The 19597-nt window shown below is 41.3% G+C and overlaps 1 protein-coding gene across 1 annotated transcript; it reads right to left on the bottom strand.

Moving 5' to 3' along the window:
• Positions 1-120: 120 nt before the first annotated feature.
• nt5e (5'-nucleotidase, ecto (CD73)) lies at positions 121-13458 on the bottom strand. The gene is made up of 9 exons (XM_047574414.1): positions 12976-13458; positions 10673-10895; positions 10051-10239; positions 5270-5467; positions 4830-4981; positions 4150-4258; positions 3916-4065; positions 2157-2357; positions 121-636 (listed from the first exon to the last, which is right to left on the bottom strand). Exons 1-9 carry the CDS (start codon positions 13312-13314, stop codon positions 470-472), a joined length of 1728 nt encoding a protein of 575 aa, XP_047430370.1. The 5' UTR covers positions 13315-13458; the 3' UTR covers positions 121-469.
• Between the last annotated feature and the right edge of the window lie 6139 nt (positions 13459-19597).

The raw sequence follows: 19597 nt of genomic DNA, 5'->3' as shown, positions 1-19597 counted from the left end.
TTTCTTTCCTCCTTCCTTCATACAATATTCTATTGACCACATGGTGGCGCTGCAGCTGATTGACACATTTTAATTAATGAAGACCAGGTGTGTCCATTGGTCTAAAAGATCTGAGACGAGTTTGTGTTTTCAGAAGTTTATGTCGTTTAGTTACAACATGTTGAATAAAGACTCGTACGGTTCCAGGAAGGAGATAAAACAAAACACAGAGAACACAAACATGTTACATGATATGAAGTCGTTCCGTCTGGAGGAACGAGTTAAACTGTTTTGACCTGAAGAGTGTTTTTATTCCGCGCGTCCGTCTCATCTAGTGGCCGTTAGAGGAACTGCAGCGGCTCCGCTTCCCTCCGAGGACGTGGTTTGGTTTTTTTTGTCCAAACCTTCGTCCACGTGGACTTTAAAAACACACGGTTCGTCTTTGAACACTCGAGTCCTCGTGAAGTTCATAAAAACAGGTTAAAAACATTCACGAGCTCCCGCACAGACTCCAGAGCAGCAGAGACACCAGCAGGACCAGGGGACTGGTTTTCACCTGGAGCCCAGAGTTGAGGATCTCGATTCGTCCTTCGCGAGACGGATAAACTTTCTTTCTTTTTGAGATGTAGCTGGCCACCACGGAAATGTCCAGGTCTCCTGGAAAAGAAAAGAAGAAGAGTGAGAACAGAACCCAGGTTCCTAATTAATGAAGCCGTTCGCTTCAACTCCTCCACACGAGTCTCTGGTTCCGTTTACTTTCAAAAACTGAAGCAATTATACAAAGAATAATAAAAAAGAGAGAAACAGAAACCTGCTTAGAGATATTCAGATACAAGTTGTTAAAGCTTTACTTCGTTAACCAGTTTTCTACAATTTTTTATTCTTCTATTTTTATTACTTCCGTTGACTTGTTATTTTTATTTTGAGTGTTTCTATATTTTATTCGATATTTTTATCCTGAATTCATTCTACTTTTATTTTTTTTAATTTGTTGTATTTTTCCTGTTATTGATCTTTTATTATTTTAACTTTTTACAGTATATACATGTATTTTTCTCAATTAATTTTTTTTTTAATCTTTAATCTTTTTTTTAACATCTTTAAAACTTTAATCCACACAGACTTGGAAGTGAACTGAGTTAAACTAGAGACTTATCGACATGAACTGATCCTAATAATGTATCATAATTAACATAAAGAATCTTTCAACATATAAACTTAAATATTAAGGTCAGACGCTACAGGTGAATATGGTAAAATATTTAACTAATAGATAAATATCACCATGAAATGTCTCCAGTCGATTATTCACATAAATACAATATTTAGTTGTATTACAATTTTTCTGTGAATTTATATTTAAATATGCAAATGAGGAGTTATTAACATTCCCAGAACAGAAATCTGAATAATGGATAAAGTGAGATTCAAAATTCTTGTGTCATTTTGTTAACGTATTAGATTTACAGGTATTTACAGAAGGAAGTTAAGATATCTTTTTATATTACTCCATAAATGACAGAAAACTGTCAACAGTCCAAAAAAACAATGTTTTCCATGTTTTTAGGAGTAAAATGTTCTATAAATCAGGCTCTGAATGACATATGATAAATCTCCTCTGTAAATACCTGCAGGATGTCGTTAGGAATAAATGTGTAAAGTCTGGTTTGTGTCAGAGCTGCTGAAGAGGAGATTTCTGGCTCATTTTAAAGTTTTACATTATAAAATCATATATATTTTTATTAGAAACCACTATGAACCAAAACCAGATCTACTCAGATCCTCCTTAGCACATCATATAATCATATCTACATGTATAATATCAGAATGTCAGATTAAACTTTCAATAAGTTCATCCCAGTCTGAAACATGAATGATGATCCGTTGCTGACCATATCTGGACCTGACAGACTTCTGCAGGAGATAAAGAGCTTCTAAACGGTTCCTCATATACCAGATAGAGACGAGGCGACAGTAGAAAGACGACTTTAGAGAATTTAAAAGGAAACTAGAGGCTCAACACAGACAAAGTGTAGAGAAATGGACACATGAATGTGCATTTTCACCACTTTTTTAAAACTAGTTTGATAGAAGACGTGTTAATGAAGCAAAATCGACCAGTCTCACCTTAATGAACTAAACTAGTCTAAGATAATCTCCTACACATGGAGTCTCACCGCTGTTGTGGCTGAGCTTCTCGTCTCTGATCATTGAGAATCCGTCTCCTCCCTTCACCATGTAGGACGGCAGCACCACTTTGTAAACCGTCTCATCTTGGACGTCCTCATACTCAGGGACTCTGCATTTGGTGCAGAGGATCCTCAGGCTTGTAACGCGACTCCCCGCAGGTTTGGCCATGTCGAACTCCACGTGAAAACCTGTCGGAGGACAAGGACACATCATGAGTCCAGAGCATCTGAAAACTGTCAGATGTCTTTGGTTCAGTCACCAAATGTCGGCCATGTTTGTTTAGAGTTTATTTCTACGCAGATGATGCCCAGCTGTATATCTCTGTGAATTCAAAAGACAAATGCAAACAAATCCAACAATAATCTGATGACATGTAAACTATTTACAGTTAAACCAAGATTAAAGATGAGGTTCTTGTCATTGGACCAAAAGTTGAAAGAGAAAAAAACGGTCTAATTCATGCTTTTATCTCCAACATGAACGTATTGTGATAAAAAACAGAAACACATCACTCCATGCTTAAAATCCCTACACTGGTCACCTGTCAAATAATACATTTTAAAATTAATTCATTGGTTTTTAAAGCTCTAAATGGCCTCGCTCCACCTTATCTGTCTGACATGCTCAGCATGTATGAGCCTTAAAGATCCCTAACATCCTCAGACTCAAATCTTGTGATTGTCCCGAAGGCCCTAAACTCTGGACCAGTCTGCCTGAGGACCAGGGCCTCCGATGAAACTTAAGAGACACCTTTTTACCACCGCTTTAATTTGAAATGTGTTTTAATTAGGCTTTTTATATACCAGCAGAAGGGAACCCTGCTTTTAACTTGCACATGTCTCCAAAATATTTACTCTAGAAAGACAAAAAAACATATCCAAGTCTTCAGGAAGGTCTTACGACGCCCATGGTCTGCATGTTTTTTCTGATTTCTTTGTCACAGTAAGCGCAGAGGGAGAAAATCACCCTTTTCTCTGTGTCTCTGCCCAGCGCGCTTCTGTCGTCACTGACGACCACCTTGGGTCGCCACGGCAACCCCTGGGCCGCAGGCCTGAGCCACAGCTGAGACCAGTTCATTAGGAACTCCTCTGATGTCTCTGCTGATAATACAGCTGATCCCTGTCTCCCATACATTTATGTTGTGAATTTCCTTGTTATCATTATGATTATTTTTTGTCTGGACCCAGGATGTGTTGATGCTGATGTTTAGAAGGTACCAAGGTGAACAGAGTTTGCATAAAATAAACAAAATAACCTACAAATAAAGACAACATTCCATTTGTTTTAGTGCAAAGAAAAATAAGCACTGAAATTTCTTAAGGAATTTGCTTTCTAAGGAAGGGAGGATTAAGGAAGAAGTGTTTGTTGTTGTTGCTTGTCTGCAGCCTTTGCCTCCATGGATTCTGTTTGGATGATCTCCTACCACCGCCACTAACGCCACAATCACTTCATTTACACAGAAGAAGAAGAATTTCCTCTACAGGGACGTGGTTTTGGTTTTCGCCAGACGTAGAATAGATAAAGATCAGGCTGGAATTCACATATTTCACATATTTCTTTTCCTTGTACATGAACTATGGTTGGCCACATAAATGTTGGACAAATTAAGAATTTGATTTATTTAAACCAGAAATGTCAACTTCCCCAGAATCAGTGCGATCCATCCTCCATCCAACGATTTATTTACCAATTCATCCAAACTAGATCTGACGTCAGTCCACACATGTAGAGAAGCAGAAAACCTACCGGAAACTTGAAGGAATTCTCCGAGGCCGTTTCCGTATCGTCTGACCGAGTGTTCGAAGGCGTCCCTCAGCGTGGATCCCTTCAGCTGCACCAGGTCAAAGGTTCCTTCGAAGGGTAGAACCGAGATCAGGTCCTCCATCGTGATCGAACCTGCAGACCACACAGCAGCGACGGGGTTTTATAATGAAGTTCAGGGAACCTCTTTACAGCTCGTGTTTGTGTATCTGGCCTCACCGTTCCTGGTGCGTTCATCGATGGATGCCCGGATGCCTCCTCCGTTGGTGATGCAGGCGCTGACGTGGTTCCACTGGACGCCATCGGAGAACCTGATGTTGTTGTCCAGCTGCAGAACAGAAGGAAAGATGTTACGTTGTCTTCAGATCTAGGTGCTTTCATTTAATGTTTAGTTTTGGAAATCCATGCAGTTAACCCCAACCTCCACCCTCACCCTAAGTACTCATGATGTTGTGAAAGGCTTTAGGTTGGGGGGGTAAAATAACCTACAATTAATGACAAGTCCAGCTTTTTTCCATTTATTTTAGTGCAAAGAAGAACAAGTAAATTAAGAGAATAACTATATTTAATAAGTTATCCTTTAAAAAAAATGAATTCTCAGTAAATATGTCAATAATAAACTGATAATGGAAACCAATGGAAACACTATTTTGTCGTTTCCCTGGAGATGATTCAGGGGGTCATGTGATCTTACCAGAGTTAAAACACCTTTCAATGGGAACATTGAACATTCATCGCCTTATTTTTTTTCGTAGGCATCCGTTTAACCGGATCTTTTTTTTCGTAGGCATCCATTTAACCGGATCTTTTTATCTTATCTTTCCTTATAAACCCTGTCTTACTTTGTACAGCGGTGTTTTGAATGTTGTTGTTGTTAATGTGCGTTGACGTCCACTCACCATGGCGTCACAGATGAGGTTTCCTAGGTTACATTCCCTGTAGCGACAGTCTCTGCCTCCGTTCAGGAAAACCAGAGTCTTTCCCACCACCTGGGTCGAGTAGTTGGCCAGCTGCTTCTTCCACTCCTCCACCTCCGCCAGAACCTCGGGATCTGAACACACAGCTGGGGTCAGGACGAGGTTCTGATGGGACAGAAACCCGCCAAGCATCTACATCTGGTCAACAGACTTGATTTCATTCCGGTCTGATGCCAAAACAATAAATATGAAGGAAGGAAGAATAGAATAGAATAGAATAGAATAGAATAGAATAGAATAGAATAGAATAGAATAATCCTCCAACCAATCAGAGCGGTTTGGTCTGTAACCATGGTGACGTGTACGGCCAGCGTTAAGCCCTGCCCCCTGAGCGTGCTGATTGGCTCAGCGATGGTCCTCACCCTGCTGGATGCTGCTGTCCAGGAGGATGGGGTTCCCTGACGACTTCAACACGTTCCCTGAGTCGTCGAACGACACCCTCAGGTGCCCCAGGTACTTCCCGAAGGCGTAGGCCTGGACCACGGGGACCTGGCGGCCGTCCTCAGACCTCACCATGAACGGGTACTGCCCCTCAGGAGATTCAATCGAAGGAGGGCTTCCTGGGAGATAAAAAACAAACAAAAAACATCTCAACAAAATCAAAGTAAAAGCTCAAACTTTAAAGGTTTAGTTTGGACCAAGCAGATGTTTATTTACAACCAAGTTCAGTTTATAAAAGAGTTTTACTCAAAAGACAGACATCATCCTCAACCTCATCCTCAACCTCATCTTCATCCTCATCCTCATCCGCATCCTCAACCTCATCCTCAACCTCATCCTCATCCTCATCCTCATCTTCAACCTCATCCTCATCCTCATCCCCATCCTCATCCTCATCCTCATCCTCATCCTCACCCTCATATTCAACCTCATCCTCATCTTCAACCTCACCCTCATCCTCATCTTTATCTTCAACCTCATCCTCATTTCATCTCCTACTACCTCTTATCATCACCAGGGTAACAGGGGCTGCTCACACTCACACCTAGAGTCAATTTAGAGTCAGCAATTAACCTAACGAGGAAGGAAGGGAAGGAAGGAAGGAGAGAAGGATGGAGGAAGGAAGGAGAGAAGGAAGGAAGGAAGGAAGGAAGGAAGGAAAAGAAAGAAAGAAAAGGAAAGACGGAAAGAAGGAAAGGGGGATGAAGTAATGAAGGAGGAAGTGAAGGAAGGAAGGAAAGAAGGAAGGAAGAGGGAAGGAAGGAAGGAAGGAGGAAAGAAAGAAAAGGAAGGAAGGAGTCTTGCTGTATATAGCTCTGTACATCCCTCCATCTGTTTCTTGCACATTTCTTCACTATTTTCTATTGAATCTTATTTTTCTTTCTTTTTCCTGTTTCTTCTGTTTCCAGGTCGTTTCTCTCATGAACCATTAAACTCTTATTTAACTCTTTAACTGGAATCTGACCTGGAATCTGACGTCTTAAAGAACACGTCCCCTTCTCTTGGTTCTTTGGTTTTCCTTAGATTACTGTTATGTCCTGTTGACGTGAGTTTCCTGGAGATGTTTTCGTTTTGTAAATGACTTGCAGGAAGTATAGGTTAAACGGTGACATGTGTGGGTGGAGTCCATCTGATAACGGCTGTTACAGTAATTCAGCTCACAAACTTCAACACTCCTCTGATTCTTTCTGTGGTCGTGGAGAAAATATGAGTCACACGCGATCTTAAAATACACCACATGTTTTAATATGAGCCAAAAAAGACGACTTCTAAAACCATCTGCAACGACTCAGACATGAATCCTTCAGTCACGTGTCGGGATAATAACCTGAAATAGCATCAACTCTTAGTGTAAGGAAATAAATCAGGAGAATGTTTACATTTAATAAAACACCCATTAACCTCCTGAGACCCTGCGTCCTCATATGGGGACGTTAAGCTTTAGACAAGGTATAAAACATCATTAAATTTTAGGGTAAAACTTATTTATTTACTTATTAACTTATTTAATAGCAACAAGCTACATCGTCGCTAATTAGCAAGTACTCGTTTGAGGACGTTGGGACTTGATTGTTGTGTCTTTGTTCAGCCAATTTGTTATTAAAATAAACAGTTTTACATTTTGTCTTTACTTGACTTTATTATAATATAAATAATCCCGGTGTCGACATACGAGGAGATAGTTGTTTTTTTTTTTGTTTTTTGTTTTTCAAAAACTACTTCTTCCTGTTCAAAGACGATGTTTAGTTTTTGTACGTATTAAAAGCTCAGGAGGTTAAAAAATGATGCTCATTGCTGTTTAGTCTCAGTGAATTATTACTATTATTATTTTTAGTGATGTTCAGTTATGTGCTGTTTTCTGGAGGAGTCACAGTGAACTGCTCATCGTCTCTTAAAGAGCAGACTCATGGATGGAGGACACGTGGACGGGACAGGACGGGACGACGCCACTTTAAGTGCGTTTGGATAAGTCCAACTACACCGCTTTCCTTTCTTAGACCTCCAGCTGTAACTGTTGAGTAAGACGTTTACACTAGACATGGATCCACCGCGCCAAGGCTGGAGCCTGTTTATTTAGCTCGGACAAGAGGCCCTGAACGCATCACTATCAGCTGCTTTCTAGGACACTTCTGTCCAAAGTCCAACAGAGATTAAAGAGCAGCCACATCCTCCATCCTTCCTCCCCCTCAGGCCTGGTTTCTGCTGCACAACAACATTTTCTGTGGCCTGGAGTCGAGAGCAGCGGCCGACCACAGAGGCTGTTTATATATATATATATATAAAAGGCTGCAGGGTTATTTATGGAGGACAGGCTCGTGCCGACATCGTGTTTACTCTCCAGGGACAGAAAGGAGAAGACTCAGAGTTTCCTCTGGTCCAACAGCACAAGACACGGCTCAGTGTTGAAGAATCACAGAATCACATGCAGGAATCTGAACTATTCAGAACATGTGAACTGAAAGACGGTCACAGCTCTAAAAGACGAGCGGAGGAGTTTATATTATATCACTTCATTTATTTCATCTTTCTTTTCAGTGAAGAGTGTTTCTGTCAGATCCAACTACGCTACCGTGACTAAGTCATTTCCCTTGTGGATCATTAAAGTCTATGAGAACATGATTTAAAAGACACAAATAAATAAATAAAACATTTAAATAAAACACCCTTAGAAATAAACACACGTAAATAAAGTGCAGCTTAGTCCCAGTTTATGAAATGTTAAGTCTGTGATTGTGTTATTAGAGTAGGTCAAGGAAGAGGGAGAAAAAATAACTATCATTGTAATTATTATGTATAATTTATGGAGAATGGGCGGGAGTAAATACGTTGAACTTCTTCGCACCCCTTTCCAAACATTTAAGCAAAATATTGTGCTGCTTTATTTATTTATGTATCAGAATTATTTATTTATTTATCTATTAGAATTATTTATTTATCAGAATCAGAAAATACTTTTTTCATTGCCAACTATATTTGTACACAATGAATTTGTCTTGATGTTTGTTGTATAAGAAATATATATAATGATGTCAAATAAATACATATACTCACTCAAATATACAAAATATACAGGAACTACATATTCTCTGTATTATGAGACTGTAACTTTTGTATGATTGCGTTTTGTCTCGTCTTGTATAAATCACTATTTCAGGGCCAGATTGTGATTATTGTGATTGTAGTTTTGATCCTGGAGCTCATTTAATAAAACCTTTACGTTCAGTCTCAAGGTGAGAACGGGGATGAAACTTTCTTTTGAGGACAGATGTTGAAAAGAGGAACTAAAACCTTGAGCCCCACAGACGTGTGTCACATAAAAATAGTCTTGATTTCATTCACACGAACCAAAACCATCTTTCTTTCTCCAACTTTTTCCTTTCGACGATTTGAATCCATTTCAAAACCGAATCTAGTTGTAGAAAGGCTGAATGGGTGGTTTCTGTTACAGGCACATCCACCCTGCACACTGTAAACTAACACACAGTCTGGAACAGTAGTAGTGTAGTAACAGTCTATATTGGACATAGCCATAAACAAGGGTCAACATCTGATGCAGCACCAGCCTGTCGTCCACCACTGATGTTATGGAAAAAGAAACTGCACAGACTCCGTATTTGTCTTTTTCCCCCTGAGACTTGGATTCATAAAGGTTCCAGTCAGAGAAAGATCCAGATCCATCATGGACGTCCGGCAGAAACGTACAAAACTTATGAAGTTTCATCCAAATATTGAATTCGTGTAAACGTGGCCTTAGAGACTCCATGTTGGAGCGAGAGACAAAGCGCCTGTCCAACTTGTCCACCGTGAGACGTTTGATCGGAACATTTCAGTTTGGAGACACATGCTGCATTTCACAATCGTGAAATGCAGCATGAAAAGACGTACAAAAAATCCCATATATAGTCAATTCAGGGCGTTTCTGAATGCAAACGACCTGAACCATGAACCATGAACCATGGTGGTTCAGAACAGGTGGGATTTATCATCCACATGTTTGATAAATCTGGATTATTTTGGATGAATTTAGAAGCTTTTCTACACACGGTTTGATAAATGAGGTCCCAGGATTCAAAAAGGTTCCAGTAACAGAAAGATCTGGATCCACTTTAGGTTTCACCCAAAAATCAGATTGGTGTAAACGAGTGGATCTCAGTGAGTCTCCTTTACACTGGATGTGATCAGACCGGGTGTGAACGGGACCATGGACGCAGACCTTCACCGTCCAATCAAATGACTTGATGACACAGTAGTTCACGTTCAGTGAATTTGACTCCAGACACTTCAGATCAACTTTCTTCAACGTTTCTGAAGCTCAGTCGTCCTTGTCCTTGTAATTTCTTTCTTCACAGTGACGTCCTCTGGCTTTAACAGCATCATGACGTAAACCAGGGATATTTATACACAGACTCTCTAAAGCCAAAGAGTTAAAGTGAATAATTAATTCTGAACTGAAGTTGTGACTGTTGTAAATCTTCTCGACCCTAAAACTAAGCCCTTCCTATTTCCTTTTGCTGACATTTATTCACCGATGGTCTGTTAATCTTCACCTAAAAGTTAACTGAGGAAAATGGTGCATGTCAATAAAACCAAAGTGTGACGATGCAGTAAATACATCCCAGAATACACAGAACTCATGCTGGTTTTTAAGAAAGTCATGTTTTTTTTGTAAATAACAGGAGCTGAACAGCCCCCGTCGTCCTACCCGTGTAGAGGAAAGTGTTGGTGTGTCCACCGATGACCACGTCCACTCCTCGGACCCTCTTAGCGATCTCCTGGTCCTTGAGGAAGCCGGAGTGGCCCAGAGCGATGATCTTATTCACACCCAACGTCTGCAGCTTTTCCACCTGCGGCTGCAGCGCCTCCACCTCGTCCTCGAACGTCACGTGTGTTCCTGTCCGCAAACATGGTTAAGGTTAGTTCATCCACAAACCCATGAACCTTCAACCGGAGGCAACGTTTAACGTTACTCTGGGTGGTTTATGGGACAGCAGCATCTTTATGAGCCAATCACAGCTCTGGACTCTGTGAGATGTGTTTGAGTAAATGCTGCATGATTCAATGTGTCATTTTCTTCTGATTTCATTGATCAAAGATTCACCAAATTTCAAGCGAAACCCATTGACTTTTTACCTGTGTGTCAACTTTGATTCCTCCAGAACTAAACAGCTTAGAGAGATTCTGACTTTTGTGATAGAAACTTCAGAGCCTTGTCTTTCAAAAGAGACAAAGACCATGAATGAGTTCCAACACGTTCATGAACAGCGTTCAGTTTGCTTTGTCGTAAACTGGGGTGAGGCTGGAATGACTTGGGCTCAGAGACTCACCAGGTTTGGACAGAGCTGGAGTTTCCTGTGAGGTGTACCCCACCACGCCGACCCTCTGACCTCCGACCGTCAGGATCTTGTACGGTGAGTAAGTGGTGCCAAAGGTGGAGGACAGAGTCTCGTCCGGTTTGATGTTGGCGCTGAGGACGGGACACTTGATCTGTTGCATGAACGGCTTCATGAGTCCCTGCACGCCGTTGTCAAACTCGTGGTTTCCAAAAGCCTCAAGAAAAGAGAAAGATAAACATAAATGAGGAAGAACCAGTTCCTCAAAGTCACTGGTGGAGGAGCTGGAGGAACCTCCTGGACGTGGTTCCCTGAATCACAAGGTTTATTCAGATTTACTCAGATTTGCTGTTTTTTCTTGTTGTGTTTTATATTTACATGAGTTGTTGTTTTTTCGTCGTATCATTTAACACCTGGAGGATTTAGAACATCTTGGCTTCCACGTGGCTTTAAATGGAAACAGTTTTCATTATACACTCACATTTAAAGTGGCTCATGGATTAAAAGCCTCAGAGGGCAGACGGCTGATCAATTAAACTAATTAAATGAAACCCGAAGACCAATAACTCAGCGTGGACTCTGAGATATAACCACCTCTCTATGGATCCACGAGGCCTTTTACATAAAACCAGACGAACGTTTAAATGGACATGAACCAGTGGAAATACTCAGGTTTAGGAAGAGAATGTGTGATCATCAGAATCAGCTGCTTCCGTCCAGTATGTGAGTCTCTTTGCTCATTGGTACAAAACAAAGAACTGAAAAACTGTAAAACTGTAAAGAAAACTGTACAACATGAATTCGACTTTCAGAAAAAAAAAAAAGAAAATACAAAGAATGGACTTGAACAGTAATTATAAGTACTGGATTGTAAACACTATATTTGTGTAGATCAACAGCACAAGGTTATAAAATGAGACTTTTCTTCTTATATATTAAAGGTTTAATCTATATACAGTTTAAAAAGAAAATGAATATTTTTCTTCTTCCTTCTTGAACGTTCTAATTTTTCAGTTCAGTTCTGGTCCAACGCTGCACTAAGACTTAGATTTAATATTTATATATGTTAAAAACTAAATAACGAATCCTGGTCTGATGGATTCTGTGACAATGGAAAATAAAATAAGAAATAAAAGAAAATGTTTGCAGATGATGTTTTATTGTGAAGCTTTTATTAGACTTTATATAAATCTATAAATATTTACAAAACAATGAGCAGAAATCATTTTGCACCAATCAGACCAGCTCATGCTTTGTTTCACAGATGAAGAACGTTATGTTGTGTTGTGTAGCTCTATCTCATTTTATTTTCATGTTTTATGTACGACTTCTGACTGTAGTGTTTCATTTTTTCCTTTAACCTCCAGAGACTCAAGCATAAGATTATACATTTAAAAGCTGTCAGTTAAAGAAATAAATATAGGATAAAGGATAAATATACTGCACAGTTACAGTATCAATAAAAATACCAATGTTTCCTGAAAACATTAGGCTAACGAGATGTTAGATTCATTCATCTTTTTCTCCATGAAAATTAAAAAAATTGAAAAATTTCAAAATATTTTCTGTCATCCTATGTATGAGTCTAAGTCTAAGTCTGTCATTGAGCAGAGTCCTACAAAGAGTTAAACTAAAAGAAAATGCCACATTTATGTTTTATTTTTTCACCGTTTAGTTTCTACATCACTGAATGTTAAACACATTTCAATTTCAAAAATAAGTTTGTGGATTCGAATCGATCTTGATTTGACTGAATCACATGAGGAAGCGTTGCTCCAGCTGGTTCATGGGACATCAGCCAAACCTGGGAACCAATCAGAGCTCAGGGCAACAAGTTGTGTTTGAGTAAATGTAACATGTCATTTACTCACCCAACAACTTGCTCTTATTTTTTAACTGTGTTCTATCTTTTATTCCTCCAGAACTAAAACACTTAGAGTCATTCTGACTATTGTGACAGAAACTTCAGAGTCTCGACTTTCAAAAGAAACAAAGACCATGAATGAGCTCTAACATGTTCATGAACAGCGTTCAGTTAGTTTTGGCTACGACCTAAACGCAAAACGGCTGGAACGAGTTGGCAGGAGTCATGGAACCAGAGACTCAGACTCACAGGGTTTGGAAAGACCGTTATGGGAAAGTGCAACTTTTCACAAAAGTTAACTCTTTAGGGTTAGAGTGTGGAGTAGGAATAATTAGTGTCTCATAAAAGGTTAAAGTGAATATAAAAAGCTAGAATAAAGATCATGGAGCTGGATGGATGGATTAGCGGTGGTGGGTGGGGGGGTCAGTCCTACCATGGCATCGTAGCGCAGCAGGTTCATGAAGTGTGCAGCCTCTGCTCCTTTGTACAGGTTGAACCACACCGTCCCCTGGAACTGGTCCCCCGCGTCCAGGAGGAGGACGTTGCTCTCGGAGGCGCGGATCCGCTTCACCTCCGTAGCTCTCCGGGCAACGCCGCCGAAGCACGACGCGCCTTCGCCGCATTTCCCCGAGCGCTCGCTGGTCTCCTCCACCCGGGCGTGCACGTCGTTGGTGTGGAGCAGCACCAGGTCCCAGGCCGCCGAGGGGAGCACGGGAAATCCCAGCAGGAGGAGGAGGAGGAGGAGGTGGTGGAAGTGGGAGAACCGCTCCATCTGGGCGCGCGTAAAGGAGTTCACTGAAGAAATGAAACAGCGAGCAAGACTGAGAGAGGAGGAGGAGGAAGAGGAGGAGGAGGAAGATTCAACCTGCTTTTAAACGCCTTCTCTTCTCTCAAATCCCCCCCAACTTCCTCTTAATTCATCCTCCAGAGTTTCTGCAGTAAAACAGGAGGAGGATTCAGAGCTTTCTCCACTTTACGCAACACAAAAAGGTCTGAAGAGCAGAGATTAAAGAGAGAAAGGAGCAGGAGGAGGAGGATGTTTGCCTTCTCATACTCCAAGAGTTCATTTAATACACTCACTGAAATAAAAATAAAGAGGGCGGAGACAAGTTCGCACAAGAACACGGCACCTGAACCAACTGCCAGGAGGAACTGAACCAGAAACCACAGGTTAGTTACAGGAAGCAGACGCGGGGCCTGGTTAGACTTCATGTTAGAGAACAGCTACAACATGTAAACACGACAATCATCCTGTCAGGGCAACAAAAACTAGTAAAGTTCCCTCCCAGCTTCTGTTCTTATCCTCAGGGAACAAATTGTACATAAAATATCATAGTTTCATTGCATCAAAAATAATCACAATTATTATATAAAGAGCAACGTATCAGGAGACAGTTTTACTATGTTCCTATAAGTTTCCTTCCTATATCGTGCACTGTAACAAATTTAACATTGGTTTAACTTATAAACTTGAGTTCAAAATAAATGCATGAGTTAACTCAACCTTGAGATTCCAGTTACCATCATTAAACTCATCATTAAATGTTCATTGAATTGGCTCAAACCCTGAAGCTGGAAAACTGAGAACTCGTTAAATTAAGTTGATTTAAATGACAGAAAACAGAATTGTCCTGTCCTTTGTTCTAATGTCCTAATCTTTGCTTTCTATTTGAGTTGCATGTGTTTTTTTTTGTTCTATGTGTGTATATTGTGCTGCAGCCTGTAAATCTGAAATAAATAAAAAATTACATCACAAAAGAAATGAAAAGAAGGTGAAGGAAACATCTGAAGTTCTCAGATACGAGAAGATCCCAGAGGTTCAGGTTCTGTTCATGAAGGAGACGCCTGGACCCGTCGGGTTTGTTGAAGACGGAAGGACTGAAGGTCTCGTAGGAACGTTTGACCCAGAGAGACTGACTCAGTAATATTTCATCACAGTTAAGGAGAAAATTTCAGGATGTAGCTGCAGAGATTTCTCAATAACTAAAAAAAAAAAAACTTCGGAGACGTCTGGACGTCCAACACAAACTCTAACAACACTCGGTCTGGTCACAGTATGAAGAGACGCTGGTCCTCACCAGTTTGCTGTGTCCTGTACATCACATTTATTGGTTTATTGGTGTGTGATTATTATTATAATGTAAGTTATTCATTGTTCTGCTTCCACACATTTGTTGGTTATATCGTGTAAATACTGTGGAATGACTTTATTATGATCTGGTTTTGAGCTTAAAATGACAGGACGATGTGTGAGAAACCTCGTTAGTTCTGATGAGTAACTGGACTAAATTAAAATTAAAGTTTCTTTCCACCTACTCCTCCCACCGAACATCACGCAGGATATTTGTGCTGGAAAATGTTTCACTCACACGCGCGAAATAATTAATCATGTTGAAGAACCAACAACGTCAACCTGCAGCAGTGACTCACCGACGCTGATTCTTTGGGTCAAAGTTAAACGTGTTTTATGACGGTTTAAGTTCCACAGAGGATGGACAAGAAAACAAAAAGAGGAAGTGCTCAGATTAAAGGAGAACTGTAAAAACAGGATCAGCTTCCTGATGTCTGAGCCCAAAATAAAAAAATCTGATGAAGCAAAGTTAATGGTAGAAATGACACAGTGGCACCAAACATCCAGTTAGAACGTGGAAACTCTTGGACCTGGCGTTCTCTCTGGAGGTGGTCATAATGTTATGCCTGGAAGGTGTATGCAATCTTATTAAATCCGTTCAGTGTGTTAGCATTTAGCCGTTAGCCACCGCTGTGTTTTTAACTGAACAGAGCTGTCGCAGCTCATCTGGTTTAGATCAACCACAGGAAAACAAAGTCTTTGCCCTGACTTGCCCTCCTCCTCCTCCTCCTCCTCCACCTCCTCCTCCTCCTCCTCATCCTCCTCCTCCTCATCCTTTATGGAAATTAGACAAAATGATTGATACAACCTGTTTCCACTCACAACAAGTCAGTCAAGTAACCGACTACCGCGTCTATTTCATGAGGTTTCCAACAACAAACACACTATATGTGTGTAAAGTAAAGTCCAGACTGGTTGTGTGGACGGTTCACTCTGTCCATCACCACACACATATTTATACCAGCATGCTCTGCTTTCTATTTTTAACCCCTGTGCATTTGGATTTAATCCAGAACGAACCCATCGATGTGCGTCTGAGGCGGATTATTAAACCGTGACGGGTCTGAACTTGAACGTGTTCCCTCAGGCGGCCGTGGAGGATTTAAAACCTCCAGCTCTTCATGCTGTCAACAACCAGCGCGTTCCTGAGAGTCATCGCCGCCTCTTATCGGCCCGTGGTTCCACTTCACATATCAAGTCACATGTATTTATAGCCCACACACACTTCAGACAACTGATAAAGAAAAGACACATTTCAAAGGACGGCGGCTGAATGAACAGATGTCTGATAGTTGGGATGTTTCAGGAAGACGCTCAGGAGCAGTTACATGATAAATACGTACAAATAAACGACTCAAAAAATCCTGAAAGCAGAGACAAGACAAGACAACCAAGAAAAAGAGTTGTTGCTGCTCATCAGGCTGGAAAAGGTTCCACAACCATCTCTAAAGAGTCTGGAAGCCACAAATAATCCACAGAGAGTCAGACAGATTGAAGACGACTGTTCCCCTCCACAGGAGTGGTCCACCAACAAACATCACTCCATCATAGTGGGAGAGGAACCAGAGGAACCCAGGGGAACTTCTAAGCAGCTAAAGGCCTCTCTCACATTGGCTGATGTTCATGTTGATGAATCCACTCAACAACCAAAGACACTGCTCTCTGTCCACAAAGAACATGTGGGACAATGTTTAGTGGACAGATGAGACCAGAGTAGAATAGTTTGGTTCAACCTTCACCAACGTATTTTTACTTTCTCCAAAGATATTTGGGATCAGTTTGACCTTAAGACGTATAGAAACTTAAGAACCATCTTTCAACAGGAAGTAGTAGTTTTTGAAATGTGGACATGGGACAATGTGTTTGTTTTAATGCCTGAACGTGACTCAGCAAAGACAGAATTTCATGAAGTCCCAACGTCCTCAAACGAGTCAGTCACTAATTAGCGACGTTGTAGCTCATTACGATTAATAGAAATTGTTAAAAAAAACAAAACACAAACAACTTTAATTTGATGACGTTTTGCTCATTGTCCACTTTTGTCCCGTGGTAGAGTTTTGAGAAGACGTTTCATCTTTGCTGCGTCCATCGATGAGAATCAGTTGCACCAGTTTCTAGTTTTACAGAAACAAGTTGAGCAAGTTTCTGATGTTTTTATTATCCACAGAGTTTCCGATTTAAACCTTAACTTCCCTCCAGTTTCTTAGAACTAAAGAAGCTGCTCAGATGAAACGTCTTCTCTAAACTCTACAAGTTGTTTTGTTTGTTTGTTTTTAACTTGGAAGCGGTTTCTTTTTCAGACTCCTGGTGGATGATCTCAGGAGGGAGCTACATCAGCATCCACTTCCACGAACAGATGTCAGAACAGCAAATACACAGAGCACATGTATCGGGAGCTGTTTTCCTTGAAGGGAAACTGGGTCATGCAGCTGAACAACAAGAACAAGAACAAGACGAGGACGAAGACCGAGTCAAAGTGTGGAGGTTTACGAGAGGAAACCACCAACGTCTCTGATCTGAAGTGGATCTGAAACCCTGAAACTGAACCGTAGTTTATGTCTTCCCTGAAATTAAAGCCCTTTGTTTGTTCACCTTTGACACCTTTTGTCCTTGTGGCAACTTGGGGAAGATGGGACCTTCAGTTAAAATGTAAATGAGTGACGTTCATTAGTGATTGATTCACTTTTACAACTCAGATATGAACAAATGCTTCATTGAGTTTCTTTGGTTCTTCGTCTACTTTCAGGACGCTGAATGTCTAAATGTTTGCGCCCATCAACTTAAATCTAAATCTACATACATGTGTAATTGTTGTTGCCGCGTCTCTCGACAGCATTGTTATTTTATTGTGTCTTATTTTCCGGTCGGTGGGAAGTCGCCACAGACTCAGACTGTGTTTAGTGGTGGAGACGCTGAAGGAGCCAAACAGGAAGAAGACAAGAAGCTACAGGGTGAAGGTAGAGAAGGAGAGACGGGGTTTTTATTTTAGATTCAAACTGTCTCCACGGACGTGAAACCTCTCGCCCCTCAGGGTTTTATCATCGTCTTATTATTCCTGGCTGCTCCTCCCGAAACCAAACTGAATAATTAAAACGTTCTGTTTTCGCCTCCAGTCTCTTTGGAAATGAAATGAGGAGGAGAAATAAAAAAATAAAATAAATATATGAAACTCTGACATTCTCCACTTTCTTCTTTCGCAAATAAAGGGGTTGAATTATGAAAATTAGCACGTTATGGAAAAATCTAATGAGGTGAATTTTCTTCCTCTTATTTTTCTGTTCTTCATTCTCCCTCTAATCGTTCTTCTCCTCCTTCTTCTTCTCTCCTCTTATTTTTCCGTGTTTCATTCTCCTCCTCCTTCTTCTTCTTCTCCTCTGAGGACCGGACTGGACCCTCCTGGGGCCCGGTTTTGGCCCACGGGCCGCGTGTTTGACACCCACGTTTTAATACGTAACAGACATGTTTGAATATGTGTGAATGAGGTCAGAGTTTCACTAGAGGGCAGCAGAGAACCAGAAAAAAAAGAGTCTGGATTAGACTTAGACATCAGCCAAAACATTATGACCACAGGCAGACATCCAGCTCTAGTGAGAAAAAGAAGAGGAGGAGGAGGAGGAGGAATAAGGGAATGAGGAGGTAGAAGAGGAAGTAAAAGGGGGAGAGGAAGAAAAGAATGAAGAGGGGAAGAGAAGGAGGAAACAGAAGAAGAGGAAAAGGGGGAGAAAGAGAAAGTGCAGGAAGAGAGAGAGAAGGAGGGAGGCCGGGAAGAGGAAGAGAAATTGGAGCAAGAGGGAGAAAAGGAGGAAGAGGAGGAGAGGAAGAGGAAGAATAAGGGGAGGAGGAGGAAGACGAGACAAACTTGACTCTGTCATATTAAAAAGTGACAAAAAAATGGTCTCTCATTAACTTCGTGTGATCTGTGTCTGATCCGTTAAACCAGAGCGAAAATAAAAAGCGTCATTAGCGGCTTCTTGTTTCCTGGCGTTGCCGCGGGCGACCGTCCTCCTCCTCTTCCTCCTCCTCCTCTCGGACCCCAGGACTGAATTGAAGATTGCGCCTCTTCATCGTGGTCGTCACCGACATCTCTGAAGATCACGGCGTGAATCATAACCCGTGGGCGAAGGTGGATGGAGAAAGACTGAGTCTTCTCCTCAGGTCAGAGTTTATCAGTCGGCCGAGGCCTCGTAACCCAGGGAGACCACGGCGACTCAGCACTGATGTTGGCATTATTGTACATAAGTTATCCCATATTTACTCTGAGTGTTTATGTATCTATTAACCTCCTAGTATGCCAATGTGCAACAGTACATGTCTGTAGAGTTGCTTTGCAGGAAGGAGAAGTGGGGGAGTCGTCCCAGAGCATCAGTGACATGCAGGAAGTTCGTCTTTGCTGCAGAAATACGACTGAAGACGGAGCAAACAGTCCTGAGGACAAGGTCAAAGCGAGTAAACATGAACCAAGAAGAAGATAATGCTTGTATCGTTTGAGAAGTTGCAGCTATGTGCTCCCCTCCCCATTAGCGCTGCAACTTCTGCTGTAACCAGGAACCTCCCTAAGGAAATAAAGAGAGGGTACGGCGAGGTACGCTTCAGAGCGGTAGGAGATCGGAACTGAACGTATCTCTGTCCGTTCTCCTCGCGAGTAAAAAGTATAAAAACTCTCGTCTTTCTCTTCTTTGTGCAATGTTTATGAATGTTTTAGGTTGTTGAACCTGACACGTGACCTGCAGCCCAGTCTGTTAACGCCAAACCTACACCGACGGACACACGACGCCAGAGAATAATGATGGACTGGACTCACCAGTGGACGTCTTCGTCCTCCTCGCAGAAACTCCCTGGTCGGTTTATTTGCAGAAAGAGATCTTCAAGGACCTTCCTCCACACACATTAAGACCTGGAGCCCACGAGTGATGCTCCTTCTAAT

This window comes from Mugil cephalus, chromosome 21 (genome assembly GCF_022458985.1).
Source record: "Mugil cephalus isolate CIBA_MC_2020 chromosome 21, CIBA_Mcephalus_1.1, whole genome shotgun sequence".
Lineage (NCBI taxonomy): Eukaryota > Metazoa > Chordata > Actinopteri > Mugiliformes > Mugilidae > Mugil > Mugil cephalus.
The sequence above is the reverse complement of the archived record's forward strand: the minus strand, read 5'-3'. Positions and strand labels throughout refer to the sequence as shown.

Coding starts and splice junctions, on each gene's coding strand:
- nt5e (XM_047574414.1), bottom strand. CDS start 13,314: ATGGAGCGGTTCTCCCACTTCCACCACCTCCTCCTCCTCCTCCTCCTG. Junction 10,896..12,975: donor TGCTGCGCTACGATGCCATG/GTAGGACTGACC, acceptor TCTTTTCTTGAG/GCTTTTGGAAACCACGAGTT. Junction 637..2,156: donor GAAGCTCAGCCACAACAGCG/GTGAGACTCCAT, acceptor TTTCTTTTCCAG/GAGACCTGGACATTTCCGTG.